The 21687-nt window shown below is 41.7% G+C and overlaps 1 protein-coding gene across 10 annotated transcripts in view; it reads right to left on the bottom strand.

The window, feature by feature from the left end:
* Positions 1–13231: 13231 nt before the first annotated feature.
* The window catches only part of RUBCN (rubicon autophagy regulator), a 69770-nt gene continuing 61314 nt past the window's right edge, over positions 13232–21687 (bottom strand). For all 10 annotated transcript variants that reach the window (XM_053903466.1, XM_019448685.2, XM_053903465.1 and 7 more), the window contains 8 exons: positions 21393–21525; positions 20589–20734; positions 19691–19755; positions 18990–19228; positions 18365–18426; positions 17514–17667; positions 16305–16398; positions 13232–16075 (listed from right to left, as the gene is read on the bottom strand). In XM_053903466.1, the coding sequence (XP_053759441.1) occupies positions 15897–16075; positions 16305–16398; positions 17514–17667; positions 18365–18426; positions 18990–19228; positions 19691–19755; positions 20589–20734; positions 21393–21525 (1072 nt within the window). In that variant the 3' untranslated portion in view covers positions 13232–15896. The remainder of the gene's footprint in view (positions 16076–16304; positions 16399–17513; positions 17668–18364; positions 18427–18989; positions 19229–19690; positions 19756–20588; positions 20735–21392; positions 21526–21687) is intronic.

Here is a 21687-nt window from a genome sequence, read left to right as displayed (position 1 = left end):
ACAGGAGGGAAATTCTGACACATGGCTACAACATGGATGAGCTTTGAAAACATTATGCTACATGAAATAACCACATACACAAAACCAAATACTGTACAACTCCACTTACGTGAGGTACCTGGAATGGTCAAATTCATAGAGAAAGAAGGTAGACCAGTGGTTACAAGGAACTGGGGGACGAGGTAACAGAGAGCTACTATTTAATGGGTACAGGGTTTCAGGACAGTGTGATGACAAAGTTCTGGAGAAGGATGGTGGTCATGGCTGTGGAACAGCATGAGTATACTTAGCACAGGGAATATATGCAATAATATTGTAATGACTTTGTATGGTAACAGATAGTAACTACACTCAGTGTGGTGAGTATTTTGTAATTGTATATAGATGTGGAATCACTATGTTGTACACCTGAAGCCAATATGATATTGTATGCCAACTACACTTCAATTAAAAGATGATAAAAAATAAAATAAATGGAATCATATGTCTTTGAATGTACTTAACCAATGTGAATGTACTTAATACACTGAAATATACATTTCAAATAGTTAAAATAGTAAATCTTATGTCTATTTTATCACAATAAAACATTGCATTATGAGTTTTCAACATTTAGCCATTCTCTTGCTGGTAGACATTTGGATTGGTTCCAGTTTTCCATAATCATAACCAATGTTCTTAAACATTTCTCCTCCTACACCACCTAGGAATGAAATTGTTCAGTCATAGGTTGTACACATCTGCAACATGTGAGTGTGATCAAAGGTCCATAGTGATTTATCTTCCAACAGGCAGGATTTCTTGTTCCACATTCTTATCAACACTTGATGTTCTCACTTCCTCTCCCCCCCAATCTGATGGGTGTGACATCACAATTAATTCTAGCTTTAATTTGCATTTCCATGATTACTGCTAATTTGGGGATTACTGATCATCTAGAGTTCTCTTCTTTAAATTGACTATTCGTAACCTTTGCTCATTTTTAACACTTTGTTTTTGAGTTTATATGAAGTTATCTTTTTCTTACTGAGAGTAAGGAAATCCTTTATAAATTCCAGTTACTACTCCTTTGTAGGTTACATGTGCTGTAAATATATTTCTCCCTGTGTCTGGCTGGCCTTTTCATTTTGTTTCTTTGATGTGCGGAAGCTCTATATTTTAAGGCAAATTTTCTGTTATGGTTTGTGCTTTTTTGTGAATTATTTTAAGAAATCTTTATCTAATTTTTTAACTGTATTTTCTTCTAAAAGTATTCAGATCCATTACCTAAAGCTGCTATAACAAATTACTACAAATTTGGATGGCTTAAGACAATAAAAATGTATTCTCTCACAGTTCAGGAAGCTAGAAGTCTGAAATCAGGTCCTGATAGGGGAGTGCTCTCTGAAGGTCCTAGAAGCAGATCCTTCTCTGCCTCTCCCCGGTTGGCGACAGTCCCTGGCCTTCCATGGTTTATTGGTTCATCACTCCAACTTCTGTGTCTGTTGTCACATGGGGCTCTCCTTTTGGGTCTCTGTCTCTTCTCTTCTTATAAGGACATCAGTCATATTGGATTTAGGGCCCACTCTACTCCAGGGCGACCTCAGTTTGACTGCATCTGCAAAGATCCTCTTTTCAAAAAGGCCACATTCATAGGTACCAGAGGATAGAGTTTGAACTCAAATGATTTTCTGGGAGACACAATTTAAGCCACAAGAGCATTAACATTTTATTTTTCACATGTATGCCTTTAATCTACCTAGAATGAATTTTTTAAGTGTATTTGTTTATTTTAAGAGAGGGAGAGAGGGGGAGGGAGCAGAGAGAGAGAGAGAGAGGGAGAGAAAGAGAATCCCAAGCAGGCTCCATGCTGTCAGTGCAGAGCCTGACATGAGGCTGAAATTCAGAAACCGTGAGATCATGACCTGAGCCAAAATCAAGAGTTGGATTCTCAACTGACAGAGCCATCCAAGTGCCCCTATCTGGAATTAATTTTTGTGTTGATTTGAGGTGTGGGTCTAAAATAACTCTTTTTTCACATGGATAACAAGTATTATATTATTATGTTCCAAAAAATGCATCACTTCCCCATTATTTTGTGATACTACCTCTGTCATAGATCAAGTTTCCTTACATGTATGGATCCATTTATGAACTTTCCATTTTGTTTCATTGTTTTAATTTGCCTTTCCGTATACAAGTGCCACATTATCTTAATTATGATAGCTTTAGAATATGTTTTGAGATCTATTAGAGAAACATTGTTCTTCTTTAAAATTTCCTTGACTATTTTTAGCTCTTCACACTATTAATTAATTTTGAACTCTCTTTCACATTGCTGTATTCTCTGTAGCTCCTGAGGTATGACTTATCCCATTGCATCTACTGATTCTTTCTCATAGCAGTTTATAATGTTAAGTTTTTCCATTAAATTTTTTAGTTTGAGATAATTAATTGTAAATGTAAATGCAATTGTAAGAAATGATACAGAGCAGTCCATGTACCTTTCACCCAGTTTTCCCAAGGGTAACATCTCATGAAAATTTCAGTACAATAACACAAACAGAATATTAACTTTGAAAGTGTCAAGACACAGAGCATTACCATGGCGAGAATTCTTCATGTTGCCCTTTTATAGCCACATTCACTTCACTCCTGCCCCACACCCTCCTTAACCTCTGGCAACCACTAATCTGTTCTCCCTTTCATAATTTTGTCATTTTCAAGAATGTTATATAAATGGAATCATGCAGAGTATAACTTTTAAGATTGGCTTTTTTTCATTCAGCATAATAATTCTCTGGAGCTTCATCCAGTTGTTGCATGTATCAGTAATTTATTTCTTTTAATTCTGGGTAGTATTCTGAAGTATGGACATACTATAGTTTGTTTTACATTCAGCTGTAGAAAGATGTCTTGGTTGTTTCCAGTTTTTGACTAATAATGTCACCATTAGCATTCATGTACAGGTTTTTGGCGGTGAATATATGTTTTTCATTTTGGGGGGATAAATATGCAAAGTTGAAATTGGTGGGTCATATGGTAGTTGTATGTTTACTCTTGTAAGAAACTGACAAACTATTTTAAAAATTGGCTGTACCATTTTATATTCCCACCAGCAATGAATGGGTGATATAATTTCTTTGCATCCTTGACAACATTTAGTATTTTTACTATTTTCTACTTTAGTGATTCTGATAGATATGTAGCGATATCTTGTGGTTGAAATTTTCATTTCCTTAATGATTAATTTATATTGAACATCTTTCCGTGTGCTTGTTTTTGTCATCTGTATACCTTTTTCAGTGAAATGTCTCTTATTATCTTTTGCTCATATTCCAATTGAAGTGTTTATTTTATTACTGTTGAGTTTTTTCCATTAATTCTTTTAAATGGAGATGTAATTGACATACATTTACTATAGAGTTTTGAGGCTTCTTTTTAGACACTAGCTTTTTGTTGCATGTGTGGCTTGCAAATATTTTCTCCAGATTTGTAGCTTGTCTTTTTTTTTCCTTTTAACAGGTCTTTTGCAGATGAAAAGTTTTTATTTTGATGAAGTCCAGTTTATGAGTTTTTCCTTTTATAAATCATGCTTTTGATGTCAAATCTAAGAATTCTTTGCTTAGCCATAGAACCTGATATTTTTTTTCCTAAAAGTTTTATAACTTTACATTTAAGTCTGTGATCCATTTTGAATTAATTTTTGTACAGGTATGAAACTTAGGTCAGGGTTGCTTTTTGCCTATCGATTTTTAATTGCTTCAACACCATTTGTTGAAAAGGCTATCTTTCTTCCATTGAATTGCTTTTGCATCTTTGTCCAAAATCAGGTAGGCAGATTTGTGTGAGTCTATTTTTCAGTTCTCTATTCTGTTCCATTAATCTATGTTTCTGTCCCTCCACCAATACCACACAGTCCTTGATTACTGTAGCTACATAAGAAGTCTTGAAATTGGGTGGACTGATGGCTACTTTATTCTTCTTTTTCAAAATTGTTTTAGTTATTCTTGTTTCTTTGTCTTTTCATATAAAATTTAGAATAATCTTGTTCATTTAGACAAAAAACCTTGCTGCAGTTTTGATAGGAATTGCATCAACTCTGTATATAAATTTGGAGAGAATTGATATCTTTACTATGTAGAATCTTCCAATCCATGAACATAATATATCTCTCCATTCATTTAAATCTTTTATTTCTTTCATCAATAATTTGTACTTGCAGCATACAAATCTTGTACATATTTTGTTTGATTTGCACCTATTTTTTAAGTGATTGTAAATTTGTAATTTTGGTGCTCATTGCTAGTATATAAAAATGCAACTGTTTCTTGCATGATTATTTTATATCCTGCAATATTGCTAACCTCACTTATTCTAACAGGGCATTTAAAAGAGATTCCTTGGGATTTTCGACATATCCTGAAATATGTATAGATGAAATAATACGATGTCTGAGATTTGCTTCAAAATAATCTTGGCAGGGGCAGTAGGTGGGGATATAGATGAAACACAATTGTAAGTTGCTAATTGTTAAATCTGGATAATAGGTACATGGGGATTTAGTATACTATGCTCCATATCTTTGTATATGTTTGCAGCTTTCTATTATAAAAAGGGTTTCAGCTGTTATTCCCTGTAAAAGATGCAGGGATCCTCATTGCAGGGTAAAGTCATAGTGGTAGACATGTCATTCAAGACTGATTATGATCTGACTTCTCCCATAATTATCCAATTGTTCCTTGAACAATTAAGAAAGGACCATCTTCCTGTATGTTTCACAGCTGTCTAAAGGCTTTTCAGTTCCAGCTCTTTGTTTTCGTTCCTGTTGCACGGGCCGTCCTCTCTTTCCCAAGAGGCTCTTCTCCTTCCTTTCAATATTAAATTCCAACCAGCCTTTGAGAGTCAGCTCCAGAACCAAGAAGCCCTCGAGGGCTCCCCTAATCACTCTGGCCACATTTATCTCCCCCCTTCTGACCTTCCAGAACTCCATCTTTATCATTCATTTCAGCATAACACAGTGGTTAAGACTGGGGTTTATGGAGTCAGACTGCCCATATCGGATCCAGGCTCCATTGTTTACTAGCAGTGTCACTTTGGGCAAGTTACTCCAACTCTCTGTGCCTTAATTTCTCCTTCCATAGAATAGAAATGATAATGGCATCAACTTTATAAGGTAGCTGGGAGGATTACATGGGTCATCCGTGTAAAGAATTCAGCATAGTGCTCAGCACACAGTAAACATTCCACATCTGATGATATCATTTGTGCAGTCCTATTTTATAACTAAATAGTAGGTGCCTGAAGGGCAGGAACCATATCCAAGCACTGAGTTATACACAGAGTAGATGAAAAGAATCACACAGTCATCACTTGGGTCAGTTTACATCAAACAAATAAAGTCAATATTTGATTACATAATTTGGGGATTATTCGAGTCATTGCCTTCTCTTTTGCCCTTTTACTGACTGTACTAGGGTTCTTTGTCAGAAAAAAATCATAAAATGGCCCTCAAATTCACTTCCCTATCATAAACCCTTCATCCTGCTATTAATAAAACTCTACCAAAATTCTGTCCACTTAAGAAACACAGGGATATACTAAAAAGATTTGAAGGGAAGTTTAAAGAACTAGACTCAGAACAGGATAGGAAACTGGAAGCTCCAGAGTCTGAAAGGCGGGAATGACAGTCTCATCACCACTTTAGAATAAGTGCCAGCCCACCTTTTTTGGTCTTTGCCTAACTTGCTCAAGGTTCAAAGTCTTGGGAAAGAGTTCAGGCAATACAGATTTGAGCCATGTGCCCACCCCTTGGTCAGAGGGTTAAAAACAAAAATCTGGTAAGGTTTTTGTGAGAAAAGATATTAACTAAGGATTAAAGAGAAGACTTGACCTAACTTTTCTCTGGGACTCCTGAGATGACTGGTACTTTGTGGAAAGAATGCAGGCTGGATAAATATTTCTGTTTGGCTGGTAAACTCTTCACCTCTAGTTTTAAGACTTTACTTCTGCCTGGGTCCAAAGTGGGCATGGTAAGGGAAGTAAGTGCAAATGCAGGAGTAGTTTCTGTTCATAGTAGTTTCTGTTTATGATGGAAGCACCACACCAGAGTCAAATGGTGTTGTTTGTAGTCTTCAAAACACCTGGAATCTGAGAAGTCTCTGGAAAACTGTTTAGATGGAACTGCCTGGACCTTCTACTCTACAACCTGCCAGTCAAGAGAACTTTTCTTAAGTCCCACGAGTCCCTTATCTGCCCCCAGCCTTCTGAGGGACCCTAATTAGTTGCAATGTACCCAGAAGCCAAAGTTCCTCCAGGATGAAGGTAATGATGGGGACCTTACAAACTATCAACATAGGGGTGCCTGAGTGGCTCAGTTGGTTAAGCATCTGACTTCGGCTCAGGTCATGATCCCACAAGTTTGTGAGTTTGAGTCTCACACCAGGCTCTGTGCTGAGAGCTCAGAGCCTGGAACCTGCTTCGGATTCTGTGTCCACCCCCCACCCCTCCCTCACTCACACACACTCTCTCTCTCTCTCAAAAATAAAGATTAAATTTAAAAAAAAGAAACTATCAAGGATAGAAACCAAAGTCTCTAAGTCTGATGCGCAAAATGTTTATGTAAACTCCAAGGTGTCCTCTCCCTGTGTGTGCTCGGGACAGAAAGTCTAGACAGAGGCACCAGTTCTCAGGGGAACTGGGCATGAGGCTAGGAGATCAAGAAGAGGGAAGCCCTGGATATTTTCTCAGCCAATTTGGGTCACCTTATCTTGTGCTGAAGAATGTTTGGGGAGTATTTTAAAGCAATAGCTGTCTTGACTACCCTTTAATATCCACACACTTTTTGTACATTCCCTCCCTTTTTGTAAATTCCCTGCATTTCAAGGGAAAGCATTTTTCCCCTTAAAACAAAGCAAAAACCAAAATTAACTATATATATTCTAAAAAATAATATGACCAGTTTGCAGATATTTCAGTAAGTACATGAAAAGCGGGGGAATTACTGCATAATTCCATCATTTTAATAGCGCCATACTTATTATTTTTTTTTTTATTTCCTTCCCTTACTTTATGTTTTTTTTTTTTCTTTCCAGGGACATTTTTTTCATAGTTGTAATGGTGTATATATACTTTTTTAAAAAACTTTTTATTCAAATTCAGGTTAGTTAAAATACAGTGTAATATTAGTTTCGGGTGTACAATTTAATGATTCAACACTTCCATATAACACCCGGTGCTCATCACAAGTACACTCCTTATTATATACTTTTTAATATATAAACTTCTCCTTTTGCAATTTCAGATTTGCAGAAAAGTTGCAAAGATAGCATAAGCATTCTGAAAATTTTCAGTTTTCACTAAGTTACCATCTTACATTTTTCAACACTAAGAAACCAATATTTGTATATTATGTTTAATTTAACTTCAGATTTTATTTGGATTTAACCAGCTTTGCTGCTGTCCTCTTTCTGTCCCAGGATCCAATTCAGGATGGAACATTGTATTCAATCGTGTGTCCATCGCCTCTTCTGTCATGTGGCAGTTCCTCAGTCTTTCCTTGTTTTTCATGACCTTGACAGTTTGAGGAGCACTGGTCAGGTACTTCAGGTAGACAGTCCTCAAATCGGGCTTGTCTTATGTTTTCCTCATGAGCAGAATGAGGTTATGGATTTTTGTAAAGAAAACCACAGAAGTGATGTGCCCACCACATCACATTATATCCAGGGTGTATAATATCCACATGACATCATTGGCGGTATTAACCTTGATCATTTGGTAAAGGTAGTGTTGGCCAGGTTTCTCCATTGTGAAGGTGCTACTTTCTCTTTCCATACTTTTGTTTATTTTTTTTTTTTTAATTTTTATTTAAAAAAAAATTTTTTTTAACGTTTAGTTATTTTTGGGACAGAGAGAGACAGAGCATGAACAGGGGAGGGGCAGAGAGAGAGGGAGACACAGAATCCGAAACAGGCTCCAGGCTCTGAGCCATCAGCCCAGAGCCCGACGCGGGGCTCGAACCCACAGACTGCGAGATCGTGACCTGAGCTGAAGTCGGACGCTTAACCGACTGAGCCACCCAGGCGCCCCCATACTTTTGTTTTTTTAAAGTGAATTACTAATTCTAGTCCATTCTTAAGGGGAGGGAGGATTAAGCTCCACCTCCTGGAAAGGGAATAATTTACAGACACTGTTTGAATTCTTCTGTAAGGAAGATTTGTCTCTTCTTACTCATTTATTAATTCTATCATCTATTTATATCAGTAGGGATTCATGTGTATTTGACATATATTTTTCTCCCTTTGTCTCCATATGACAATATAACATTTTTTTTCTATGTTACTAGCACGGTCTTCATGACCATCATTTTAATAGTTGCATCTATTTTTAGATATTTTCCACTGTTAACCTTGAACTCACAAATTATGCTGCAGCAAACACCTTTTGAAACAATGTTCTATGATTGTTTGCATTCCAGCTGTGGCATGATGTTTGGAACACAGAAACATAAGTCTACTTAGGATATATGAATATATGGATGGATGGATGCATGCATGCATGCTGGGCTGGCATCCTTTTTTTCCTGTTGAACAGTGGTCTTAGCCTATGAAGATCTCAAGTCTAAGTTAAATGTTCAGAAGAGAAGCTTGAGAACTTGCTGCAAATCAGGCTTTGACTTCCTGTGAACCATAACTAGTTTGTAACAATAAAAAAAAGGCCCTCCGAACAAATACAGATTTTGTACCGTAAGCTATTTTTCTATCTCTGGCTGGAAAACATTTGAATATTTTAACAGCTTCAGCAGTTTTTCACATGGAGTTACCATTCTTCTGTCAGCTTACCTTGTAGACATGAAGATTTTTTAATTCCTAGGGTGTTTTTAGGGCATATAGATATCATCATATTTAGTCTCTGGCAAGGAAAGTCTGTCAGTTTAATAATAAAGTGAGTAAAGGACATTTGGAAAGTTACCTTCTCTGATAATGGCTGCTGGACAAAACAAAACAGAAACAGTTACAAAGTAGCTGAGGGAAGAGAAGGCAGGTGACTATATTTTCATCACTTCAAGATTTGGGAATGTAACCAAACCTCTGCAGAGATTTAGTGCCAAGGAGATAAGGAGCTAAGAGGGGCAGTAGTCAGAGGCAAAGTGAGAACAATCCAGTCCTTGACACGCAGTGTACTTCTAACCATTCTTGTTCCCATGTAGAACAGGCAGTTCCTTACATTCCAATGCCCACCTGGCCATTCAGGCATTCATTCCATTCACTCGTTATTCTGTTACAGAAAATGCTAAATAACACGGCTGTGTGAGAAGTGTTCTAACAGGAGGTACAGAAAGAGTGTTAAGGGTTCACAGAGAATGGGTAGGGCAGAATAGAGCCAGAGAAAGCCACGATGTAGCTGAGTTAGCTCTTGTAAGGAAGAAAGATCAAGGTGTAGTTGGGAATGTGCTAGTAGTTCAGGGAATGGCAGGAGATGAAGTTAGGAAGCTAAAGTGTGACCAGGTATTGAAGATCCTTTATGTGCCAGGGGAAGGAACCAAACTCTTATACGGAGAAATAGTGGTGAGTTTTAGGTAAAGGGAGTACGACCCCACAGTAATGTTTTCCATCCTCCCCACCCACCCCTCCCCCAAGCTCCTTATCCTGACTGTGGAGGGCAATGTAGCAATATTTACCAAAATTACAAATGCACATTTTTTGTGCCAGCCATTCCACTTTGGAGAATTTATCCTATAAACATACTTGCATCCACATGAGGTAACACATGACCAGGTTTTTCACTGCAGCATTGTTTGTATTAACAAAGGATGGGAAACAACTTAAATGCTCATCAGTAAGTAACTGGTTGAATAAACTATTATCCATTCATACAATGGAAAATGTGCCACTATAAAAGAAGAATAAGGAAGCTCTTCATGTACTGATACAGAAAATTCTTTAAGAAACACTGTTTTTTAAAAAAAAGCAAGGTACAGGGGTGCCTGGGTGGCTCAGTTGGTTAAGCATCTGACTTCGGTTCAGGTCATGATCCCACAAGTTCATGAGTTCGAGTCCCACACCAGGCTCTGTGCTGACAGCTCAGAGCCTGGAGCCTACTTTGGATTCTGTGTCTCCCTCTCTCTCTGCCTCTCCCCTGCTCACACTCTGTCTCTCAAAAAGAAATGTTAAAAAAAAAAATTTAATAAAAATAAGCAAGGTACATAAATGTATATATGTCAATTTTTAGAAAAGGGTGAAGAATAACAAGTATACATTATTTGCTTGTATAAAGAAACTCTCTAAGGATAAATGGAAAAGTAATGAGGGGCTACCAAAGGGGGTGAGGCAAAAACTGGGCACATGGCTTTTCACCATATACTTTTCTTGTGGACTTCAAGCATGTGGATGTTAATTAGAAAATTAAATATTATTGATTAAACAAAAGAGAAAGAGAGACAGAGAAGCTCTCTTTCATTCCCTTTTCCTCTGTAGGTCTCATTCCTACTTTTCACCTTGTCAGGACTTTCTTTCAGTTAGATCTATGGTTGTGGGGCTTCCAGTGGTTAAAGGAGAAATACACAAATCTTCTTTCAGTCCTTTGCGTAGGGAGACCTATTGACACCTAGGTTGAATTTCTTCCCTCAGATTCTAAGTGGCAAAGGCTGGAAGGCGAGGGAGGAAAGGAAAGATGTGTATTCCTCACGTGTTTTTCCCTCACCGCTGCTGGTGCTAAAGCAGTTGTGTTTGCTGTGGCAACAAGGGCTTGGGGGAAAAGCTGGGAGGCGAGCTCCTGTTCCTTCTGTGGGCCAGTGGGGAGATAAAACCAGTTGGGAACTCCAAGCATCACTTTGAAAGGAAAACAAGTGAGAAACTCCCCAGGCAGTGAGAGAAAAGGACAGGACTTACCTAGGGTGACGAGTTGCCAAAAGGTTTCAGGTCATCCGTGCATCTTACTGTTTTGCTGCAGACTCTCAGAAGGCTGGTCACTAAAGCTCCCACCTACCTAGGAGCCCTCCCACCACTCAAGATTTATTTTAACCCACTAACCCTCACACCCTGCTGTTCTGGTCTTAAGTTGGTGTAATGATATTGGGATAAATGACAGAATCCAAGGAAAATTAACGACAAAGTCTCTGATAGACCTCCAAAGCCAGAGCATAGCTCTCTGCTTTCTGTTCCTCTGGGAGCAGTTCGCAGAATAGAGGGAGGCAAGGGTATATGTAAAGCATAGCCTCATTTCTCCGCGCTCCTAGAGGAGTAGTGCTAAGCAAATTCTCTTTCCTTTTTAATCACATTCATCTTTGATCCCAAGAACATCAAGCTCGCAATGGGAAAGTGAGGGCCATCTGGCAGTTGCTATCACTAAAATTTTAACAGCTGGCAGTTTGATACCCTGGAGACTGGATATGGGAGAAGACTGTAGTTGGTCAGGGCAGAAGAGTCAGCAGGATATGGTGGGCATAGTGATTCCTGTTACCCATACTCTAAGCCAGAAGTTCATAGGAAAAAGGAAGCAGGCTTGAGCCTCACTTTAACCAAGATGCTATAAAGATCATGCCTACTTGTTATACCATTACAGGGTATAGCAAATCTACACACACTTGGGACCACAGGGAGTGATGGATAACACAGTCAATGCCACAAATGGATGACTGTCCAACGCATAGCACCCCTTTCTTTGGGGTGTGTCCCAGTATTCAGGGGTGAGTCCCCAACACAGTCATTACTCTTTGACCTGCCTCACTGGCAACAAGAGGTTTATAAATCTTGCACCTGAGGTTCCTACAGCTGTCCTGGTCTCCACACTTCCTGAGACTTAGTGGTCAGTTTTCCTTGGATTCTGTCATTTATCCCAGTATCTTTCCAATATCTTTCCCCTCAGCCTTTTGTTCGCTGGTTTAAAATGTCCGAGTCATTATAGAACATTTGGAATGCATCTTGTTTTCAGAGGCTCTGGGTAATGCGCAGACAGCGATGACAATATACCACACCCCAGTCAAAACCAACATCATTTCTCTCTTGAATGACTGCAACCATCTCTCTAGAAGATCCCACTGCTTCTACTCTTGCTTTACTCTATTTACTCTCTGAAAAGTATACACTGACATTTTAACCAGATGAGTCACTTCTCTAAGACTCTTCAATGACTTTCCAAGGCCCTAAGAATAAAGCCTAACCTGCTTAGTATGTCCTTCTTGCAGGTCCTTGCCCAAACTCCTCCTGTCTCTACACCAACACATATGCTGGTTCTCATCTGGAGCCCCTTCTCTCTACTCTGTGCCTAACAGGGGCCTTGTCTCCAACCTAAATTAGGTCCACACACCCCCCCCCTTTTTTTTCAATTCAATAGTATATACTCTTTTCCTTCATAGCTCCTATTGCAGCTTGTAATTACATATTCATTTTGGTGACTTAAGGCAATGTCTGTCTCCCCCTTAAGACTCTAAGTGCCCTAGAGTCACGACTGTCTCCATTTTGCTCCCTCCAGTAGCCACAGAACTTAGCACAGAAACTAGCATACAGTAGGTACCCAAATATTTAATGGGTGATTAAATAGGAAGAGATTGGCATGGCTAGAGATGGCTGAGATTAAGATAAGAAACCGAATTTGTGTGCAAGTGACAGCAAAGGAACAAAATAGATTTACTTTAAAAAGAAAATTCAACAGAATTTGATGACAGGTGGTGGGAAGGAAATATGCTTTACTAGCTGAACATGCCACCTGACTCACAGAGGAAGGAGTCAAAACCAAATTTTCAAACTGGAGTGACTAATGTTTAGGTTTGGGGAAATATACTTAAGTTAGTTTTAGACATATCAGTTGGAGATGACCAAGAGATATTAAAGCAGAAATGTTCAGAAAGTTGCAGGGTAGGGGCACCTAGGTTGTTCAGTTGGTTAGACTCCTGGTTTCAGCTCAGGTCATGATCTCATGGTTTGTGAGTTTGAGCCCCATATCAGGCTCTGCACTGGCAGCACCTGACACAATTCAGATGCTGTAGAGAGAAAGATTTACATCACTTTAAAATAAAAGATACTTACATCAAGGGAATGGGTAAGGGGCACACCTCATGCACTGGTAATGACTGTGCCCACGTCTTTTATACATGAAGGAATAAAAAAAAATCCAGAGAAACAAAGTGATCTGCTCAAGGTCACACAACAAGTCAGTGATGATGCATTCTGACCCACTTTTCCTGACTCAGAAACCTCCTGAATTTTTAGACATGCCTGCTTTATAGTAAACACTCAAAACCATTTCCTGATAGTCAAGGTGGACAAATAAAAGGCAGGAATTTTATTTCCTTAGTTTATTAAAGACGACAATGAACTGTTAGGCTGTGTATGTATTACAGTGAATAGAAATCCAGTTCAGAACACAAGTTGCACATGAACAGAACATCTCTATATAGACTCTTGCTCCTTTTATGTTAATTTAACAAAAACTCTAAAGCCTTGGCAGAGAAAGTCAATAACAGCCTCATTTAAGTGGAAAATATTTGCCTTCCACTCTTCTGCAATGTCTTGAATCTTGTCTCTACCTTGCAAGCAAACTTTTAACTTTTTTCCCTTTATTTATAAAAAAGAACACTTTTTCCCTCCCATTTCATTCAGAAAGAACTCTCTTCAGTGCATTCAAAGCTTTTCCCCACAACAGCAGGGGATTTCAGATACTGGTATTAGTTGCAAAGTGCTTTCAAAATATCCCATACTCTTTCCTCTCAAATAAATAAATAAATGGGTATTTGGACAGTGATGACAGCAGAGTGTCAGGGTCACTAAAACAGATACGCAATCTAAAGAGATGGAATGTGAAAGGTGGAGAAAAATAAGTGAAAAACCAGGAGCATGTAAGACTGCTGAGCTCAACTTTGGAAACTGTCGTTTTCCATCTTTTGGTCCTATGCTAATATGAAATAGGCGGAACAATAATGAGAGTGCATCTCTCTTCCAGTGTAGTGACTTGGAGCAAGGAGCTGGATGTGTAATTTGTACCACAACTAGAAGCAGAGTTCACCATTTTTTACAAACCCCTGAGTCTGAATCTGAGGCCTAACCTTTAGTAAGCCTTGAGTTTTGTGGGGCAATTCCCAAAGCTCCTAGGTTGGACAAGGCTCCTAGTTAGCCCTTTAAAACTGGGCTGGGCTGGAAGTCTTGGCTCTCAGAGTCTTCCCAATGAACTAAGGGAAACAAGCTCAGGGTCTTCCAGCCCGATCCCAAGTCCGAGGCAGAGAGATCAATGCCATGCATCATTTCCTCCCTGCTCCCTGTTGCCCTGGTGGAGCCTCAGCTCTGGCCACTTCCTTCCTGCCCCTTCTACTTCCTGTGAGACTCCTGGGTGCCTCCAGCTCAGGCACTCATTGGCTTCCACCAACCATGTGCTACTTTCTGTTCGGCTTCTTGGGGTAGCATCTACACCAAGTTTTTTCTATTAGCAACCAACTATGGAAAAGACAGGTATACAAGAAGTCAGTCCCAGAATGAAACAAAAACCAAAACAAAACCAAAACAAAACGCTGTGGGCTTTTGTTCACAGAGCCGCCAGCCTTCAGAACAGTAACCCTGACCAGTGTTATACACAGAGGTCAGGAGCTATAGCAACTTAAAGAACACCACAAATATATCACGGTCCCCTAGAAACACACATCTTAAGAAAGGGTATGTGTGTGTTGAAATTAGTAATATGGAAAGAATGATTGAACATATGGATATCACCAGGCTAAATGGCTCAGTGCATAATAGGCATAAAGGCTCTTGTTAGCCCAAGAACACAGGAACATTCACACTCACATTCATGTCCACAAATTGCCAAGTTCCCTAACCCCACTAATAGCAGAAAGCTTCCCCACCCTTACCCCAACTTTAACAAAAGAAACAAAGGTAAGAGTTCATCCACCAGGGAGGGTCCCAACTCTGTTGCAGGAAGGGGATGAGAATGGAGTTGGGCCATACTTTTACTCAGAACCAAAATGACCACCTAACAATGGGCACAGTGGCAAGAGACCCACAAATAAGATGGTGGATAGAGTTTTTGTCCTCAACTTAGGATGGCATCAGGGACTTGCCTAAGCTTGAAAGATCATACATACACCAGAGCTAGGTTGAAAAAAAGAGACCTTAAGAGGAGGCCAACAGCTCCTCTGACTGAATAAATGCTCCTTAAGCAACAGAGCTGTGGCCTCACTTATGCTGGGTGTAAGGCTGTGAAGGGGTCTGGCCTAAGTATCAGTTCTGTTTCTTTGCTTCAAGCCCACCAGGGTAAAGAAAGTCAGCTTGTGACATCATCTTTGCCTAGAATACTTCAAACAAGTAGGTCACATGGTGGACTCCTTGAGGTCTCTGAGGATTACAGGTAATAATGCTGCTTTTATGGCCTAAAAAATACCTAAATAAGCTGGACAGAATGCCCACGATGTACTCCCATCCTCTAATGCTTCTCCTCAGGGTGCAGTCTGACTCTATTTCAGGACTGAGAGAGAAAACTCCGTCCTCCTATTTCAGCAGCAAAGGAGAAGTGAGTTGGTTGAGAAAGGCCTGACTCAGAAGCTCCAGAACTAAAACAAAATACAACTGGAAATGATACTTGAAACGCAGCTGAAACCGGATCTGGTCCAAGTGGAGAAGGCCATGGATGTCAGAAGCACTGGGTCTCATTGTCCACTCCCCTGACAGAGGCACTAGAAGCTTCACATTAAGGACCTGTGTGTCAGTTCTGATGGAAATACCCAGTACCTACACATTGTCACAACAGACTGGACCTCACCAACCTAACAAAGGTTGATTACACATGGACGTTAGATAAGTCATAAAAAAAATGATGATAATAATCAAAGAAAAAAAAAAAAAACCAAGTGGGGAAAGTCCTTAAAAGGGTGGCTCAGTTCTGCATTATGTGTGACCCTAGCGGCTAGAAGAGGGCTTAATGTGCTTTCTTCAGGTGGTCTCCAGGACGGTGGCCTCTAGGGCCAAGGCTTCGGTGGGTTCCTCCTCGTAGTCTGACATGTAAGACTCCAGGCTCTGTTTGGCCAGCAATTCCCGCCGGGCCTGCAGCCGCTCACAGCGGGGACAGCTTCCAGACTTGAAACAAGCCTTATGGTAACACGCTTTACACTCTATTCAGGGAAGGTGAAAAAAAAAAAAGAGAAAACTATTTGTATTATCTCAAGCCAGAAGTAAATCACTGCCACAGCCCCTTCTTGCCACCACTGCTAGGTGCACCTGTGGTGAAAACAGGGAGTTTCTGAGACAAACTGAACTCTTCCTAATAGGGACGGCTGAGGGAAATAAATGAGCTTCGTGTTCAGTCTGGTTTGCCCACTCCACACCCGCACCAGTACTTACCTTCACAGGTCCGGCACTTATGGAGCTCAAAAGGGAAGATGATGTCATCCTCATTCTGACAGAACTCACAGATGAAGCCCTTGGCTTGGCAGAGCTGGGGTGGGGGGAGAGGGACAAGCAGCAAAATCAGGGGCAGCAAACCAGGAACTGGCACAAGAGGATGAACCCAAGTGAGGGACGGGGCAAAATATAAAGAAGACTTGAGTGGACCCTAAGGGGTTCTCCCGCCTTCTGGGAAGAGACCGGCTGGACATGACAGCCAAACTGGGGCCAGGACCGGGCAGTGTTAGACAAACCTTTAAGATGGAGACAAGGGAGCATGAGTTTGAGAAACTGCAACCACGAGAGTGGTTCACAATGCAGAGTTGTAAAGAAAGAAGGGATGATGCCACAAGGGGCTTCCTAAAGTCAGAATTCCAGGCTGGGTGATGACTCTATTTTGAAATAGGAACCACAGCCAATTAACATAAAATGTGATGGCAAGGGCATTTCTCCAAAATAACACCCAGCCTTGAATCAGGTTATAGCAAAACCTTTCCAATTCCCCCCACTATACAGGATCTCTACATATGCCCTATTTTGAGCTCTAATTCTGGGACTGTCACAGGAACACACACTGGGCATATTCTAAGATGGGAAATTCTAAAAATGGAACTTCTGAATTTCTGGCATGTTGAGTATATCAAGGACAATAATAACTTGCATCTATAGAATGAAGTTTACAAAATGCTTTCATGTAAATTATTTCGTCAATTCTCAAAACTACTGAGAGGAAAGGGCAGGGGCTATTAATTATTATCTTCATGTTAGAGACAAGAAAATTGAGGCTTACTGCAGAGAGGGCAAAGTACTTCCTTTGGTCACAGTAATTTTAGAATGATAAAGTGGAGGGAGACCCAGTCCCTCTCCAGATTCTAATTCAGGGTTCTCTCCTCCCACATCAGGACAATTCTACACTGAAGGCCTGCTTAGTCCTGCCCTTACCCAGGGGCAGTGCCAGCACCACATCTTCTTCTGATTTCAGGTTCTTTAGATCTGGATGAATTAGCTGTTCACCAATCCCAGGAACAGCAATCCTACCCAGTTTTTCTCCCAGTGTTGACAGCCCATTTCAACTTCCTGAAACTGCATGGTAAGAACTTGGGTCCATCCCACTCCCTGTATCCCTAAGCAAGAGTCCAGTCACATGATAAAGTGAGACTATCTTACCATGCATCGCTCTACGTGGGCAGCCCCTGCCCTGGTGAGCTCAGCAAGCCGGGGCCCCAGCTCTCCCTTCCTGGTTGCAGTCAAGTCATTCAGCGAGTATAGGTGGAGATCCTCGGTCAGGTGGCCTGGAACTGTGTCAAAGGAATCCAGAAGCCTACAGAAAATGAGGGGAAGTAGGTAGGAGCCGAAAACGAACATTTTGGGGGCACCTGGGTGGCTCAATCGATTAAGCATCCGACTCTTGGTTTTGGCTTAGGTCATGATCTCACAGTTCGTGAGTTTGAGCCCCACGCTGGGCTCTATGCTGACTGTGGAGCCTGCTTAGGATTCTCTCTCTCTTCCTCTCTCTCTTTGCCCCCCACCCTCACGTCTCTCTTGCTCTCAAAATAAATAAATAAACTTAAAAAAAAGAAGAAGAAGAAAATGAACATTGTGTGTGGCACATCAAGGTAGAAGGATCTGTACTATCCAGAAGCAGGATAGGGAAAAGAAGGGCCCAGACAGAGTCGATGAGGGTGGGCAGTGTTCGGCCAGCCTAGGAGTTCCAGACCACTCCGGACCCTCCACACTACTAGATGTGAGTGAGAAGTGACTTTTATACCTTCCTGCACAGTGATTCATGCCAGCTTGCAAAGACTGGCAGGTCTGGCCTGACAGAACAACCAGAGAGTTCCCTTCCAGAGAGGATACAGACACAGTTAACTGCTGCAGGCTTTCTGCTGACCATTTCTGGAATTCTCTACAAATCTCTCTACTTTCCTTCTTCACACAACAAGGGACAACTGCTGGGGTGTGTCTGTTTCAGAGACATTAACCCAGCAAGAGGCCTCTGGCCTCCACAGGAGACTTACTCTTTGGCCAGTCGGCAAGTCTTAAACATGTTCTTCATGTGATACAGCTGGATCCGCAGCAGCTGAAGAGAAAGACATTGTGGTGGTGAGTGGGGGGTAAGAGCAGGTATGAAGACGAAAGAAACAATTATTAGAATGACCAGTACCTTTAAACCCTGGAGGTCTGGAAGCTTTGCATGCAGCAGCCAGAGCCAAACTATTCTCTACATCTGTAACTCAATAACTTGCTTCAAAATGACCTCCAGTCAGGGAGGGCACCTCTGCTGGGTTGTGCTCCCAAATCACGTATACAACTGGAAGCCACTGAGAAATCCAGAATTTGAATTTCCCACCTGATACCCTATTCTCCTTTCAGTATATTTTCAGTGCAGGGAGAACTCCTGCTTTTGTCACTGAGTGCCATCTATGGCTTCAGACCTGCCATTAGTAGGTTTGAGGCTCTAACTAGACAGGTGAGAAATGACAAGAGTCTGAGAAAGCATGTACAGAAAGTGTGAGTAATGAGACGGTTACAGCTCTGACACAGTGACAGAAATGTCGTGATCCTAGCAAAGGCTGCATGAACAGAGGGAGGGGATGAGGGATGAGGAGGGTAATCTGTGATATGGCCTTTCAAGGATCTTACCCGGACTTGATTGAGCAGCTTGACCTTCCTATAGAGGGCACTGTTGATGTCCTGCACATTGAAGAGAGGATCGTTCCAGATCTTAATGAGCAGGTCCTTGGAGAAATTGCTGACATAGTACTTGCTGAAGTCCCACTTGCGCAGAACCCGGCTGGGGATGACCATCTGAGCATTTTCATGGCAGCACTGACAGAAGTACTTGCCCAAGTACTCACAGTACCGCAGCCGCTTGATATAATCTGGAAAAACCAGAAAGTCAAAGGTCAGATGTGGCTTTCCCATCTATAAGCTGGTGAGGCAGCTCTCTTGCTCCTTTTCAAAGAGCAGAAAGGGATGGCCACTGGTCTCCATCCATTTCTGTGCTCCCAAAGCTAGCAGAAACCCACAGAGGGGTTTCTGTGTCCCTCTCTGAAGGCCACTGAGGAAACAAATTCTGGCAGAGTTGGTAAGATCCAGATTCCAAGAACCTGGCCCAGAGTACCCAGTTTTCTTTGATACACGATGTCGGTAACGTGCCCCCAGAAATCATTTCCCTCTGATTGCCAGTGATCCTGCACAGCCCTACCTTCCAGGTCTGGGCCCCTTCTTTCCCTTTCCCAGTTCTGCTCTGTTGCCTCCTCTCACAGCCTCTCTGACCAGCCCCAAGGGTATGAGAGGGCACAGTCACTGGAGGCAGACTGGGGGTCAGAGAAGATGCTCACCGGGGTCAGTCCGAATGCCACACCCTGCACAGCGGTAATTCTGCTTGGCCACAGCGATCTTCCTCCTGAGGAGAAGGGAAGGAGAGGACTTTGGCAAATACTGGCCACAGGAGGCCTCTGGGGTATAAAGGATAAGGAGGCAAACACAGGGCTCTTGCTACGTATGGCAAGAGTGGGGAATTCACCTACTGCTTTTTAGAGTTGGATAAAAAGAACCCACTGGGAGAACCAATTCAAACCGAGGATTACTAGGTTAGAATTTAGGTCAAGGCAGGGACAGTCCCTAACAAATGAACCACACTTCATGTACAAATATAAGAGATGAGAAACAGGACAGAGGAGAGAACAAGAGGAAAGAAAGGCAATCATCCATCTTACGAGAAAAAAAAAACAGGGATCGCCTAGGCGGCTCAGTTGGTTAAGCATCCGACTCTTGGTTTCGGCTCAGGTCATGATCTCATGGTTTGTGAGTTCGAGCCCTGCACCAGGCCCTGTGCTAACCGTGCGGAGCCTGGTTGGGATTCCCTTTCTCTACCTCTCTCCCTGTCCCTCCCCTGCTTGCTTGCTCTCTCTCTCTCTCTGCCTCTCAAAAATAAATACACTTAAAAATTTTTAAAAAGAAAGAAAGAAACACCAGTAAGCTCACAAGACTGTTGGGAGGAAGGCAACAGGTCGGGAAGGCCAGTGATAAAAGACCTCATTCCCGGTTATCTCTGGGAAGCAACAGGAGGATCAGGAGTAAGACTTGCGACAAGATGCATAATCTTCACTCCCTGCCTTTAAGTGAACAGAATTGTGTGGGAACTACAGCTGGAGGCAGAGACAAGAGGTGAGGAGACTGCCCTGACAACCCAAAGATATATCCATTTTCCAAAGGACACAGACACTGCCTACTCACGTCGGGGCTGAATGAACATTAAAAATGATCTGAGGCCGGGGTGGAGCCCACTCCAGGTTGCCACGAACACGGATGCGCAGCTTGTAGATGTCCGCATGCTGCCCGTCATCTGGTGAGATGGGCAGTGAGTCAGGGATGGGCAGGAGCTGCAGGAGAGAAGCACAGGTTGGTCCAACAGGGACAGTCTGGGAGAACATGCTTGACTCTTTGGTCATGACAGAAACACATTAATCAAAGAGGTGTCAGGATCATCTCAGGTAAAGGCTTCAAGCAACCTTGGCCCTCAGAATAAATCATTGAGGCACCAGGCTACTACAAGTGAGGACCTTGTGTTCCAAGAAGTAAAAAGAACAGAAAAAGCATTCCAGGGGCATGGCACCCGTTGCTGATGCTGTCCCTGAAGCCATTTCAGGACCCTTGCTATGCCAAGATGCTTCATGCCTTACTCAACTATAGAGCAAAGAAGACTATGAACAATGTACTTTTTCACAGTGTCTCAAAGGTGGTCACAATACAGTAGTTCCACCTCTGGGTCTAGTAAGCAGTCATGTGGAATAAGGACAATGAAGGAGCCATTATCTCCTGTTCTGACAACTGCTAGGGAAAACCCAGGCAAGCATATCTTCTTCATTCATTCATTTATTCACTCAGCACATTTGTAACGAGTGGCTTCTATGAGTGAGGAAGGAAACACTAAGGCTCATTCTAGACTGGGGACATGTGACAGAGGAGAAAAGCATCAGAGACGCTCATGGATTCGTGGGGCTGGACAGTGGGTAGAGGAAAAAAGCTGAAGAAATCTACCTTCTGAGGAGCATCATGCTCTGGAACCAGCCATTCTAGCTCTGAGGCAGCTGGCAGCTGCATGCCTTCAAACTGCTTCAGGAGTCCCATGGCCACCGCCTCTGCAGATGTGGAGTGTAGGAAGCAGTGGGAGCTGGAAAGGAGATGCAGGGAAGGCTGAGCAGAGAAAAGACAGGAAGATGGGAGCCCGCCCTCCAGGAACTGATACTATACCCTGTGACTTCTGAGCTGAGAACACTCACAGTACCCCCAGTCTGCCTGGCTTCTTTTCTCATCATCTTCAGATACATGTGTG

The sequence above is a fragment of the Panthera pardus genome, unplaced genomic scaffold (genome assembly GCF_024362965.1).
Source record: "Panthera pardus isolate Hobbes unplaced genomic scaffold, ASM2436296v1 HiC_scaffold_16, whole genome shotgun sequence".
Taxonomy (NCBI): domain Eukaryota; kingdom Metazoa; phylum Chordata; class Mammalia; order Carnivora; family Felidae; genus Panthera; species Panthera pardus.
This window is presented reverse-complemented; position numbering and strand designations above follow the sequence as displayed.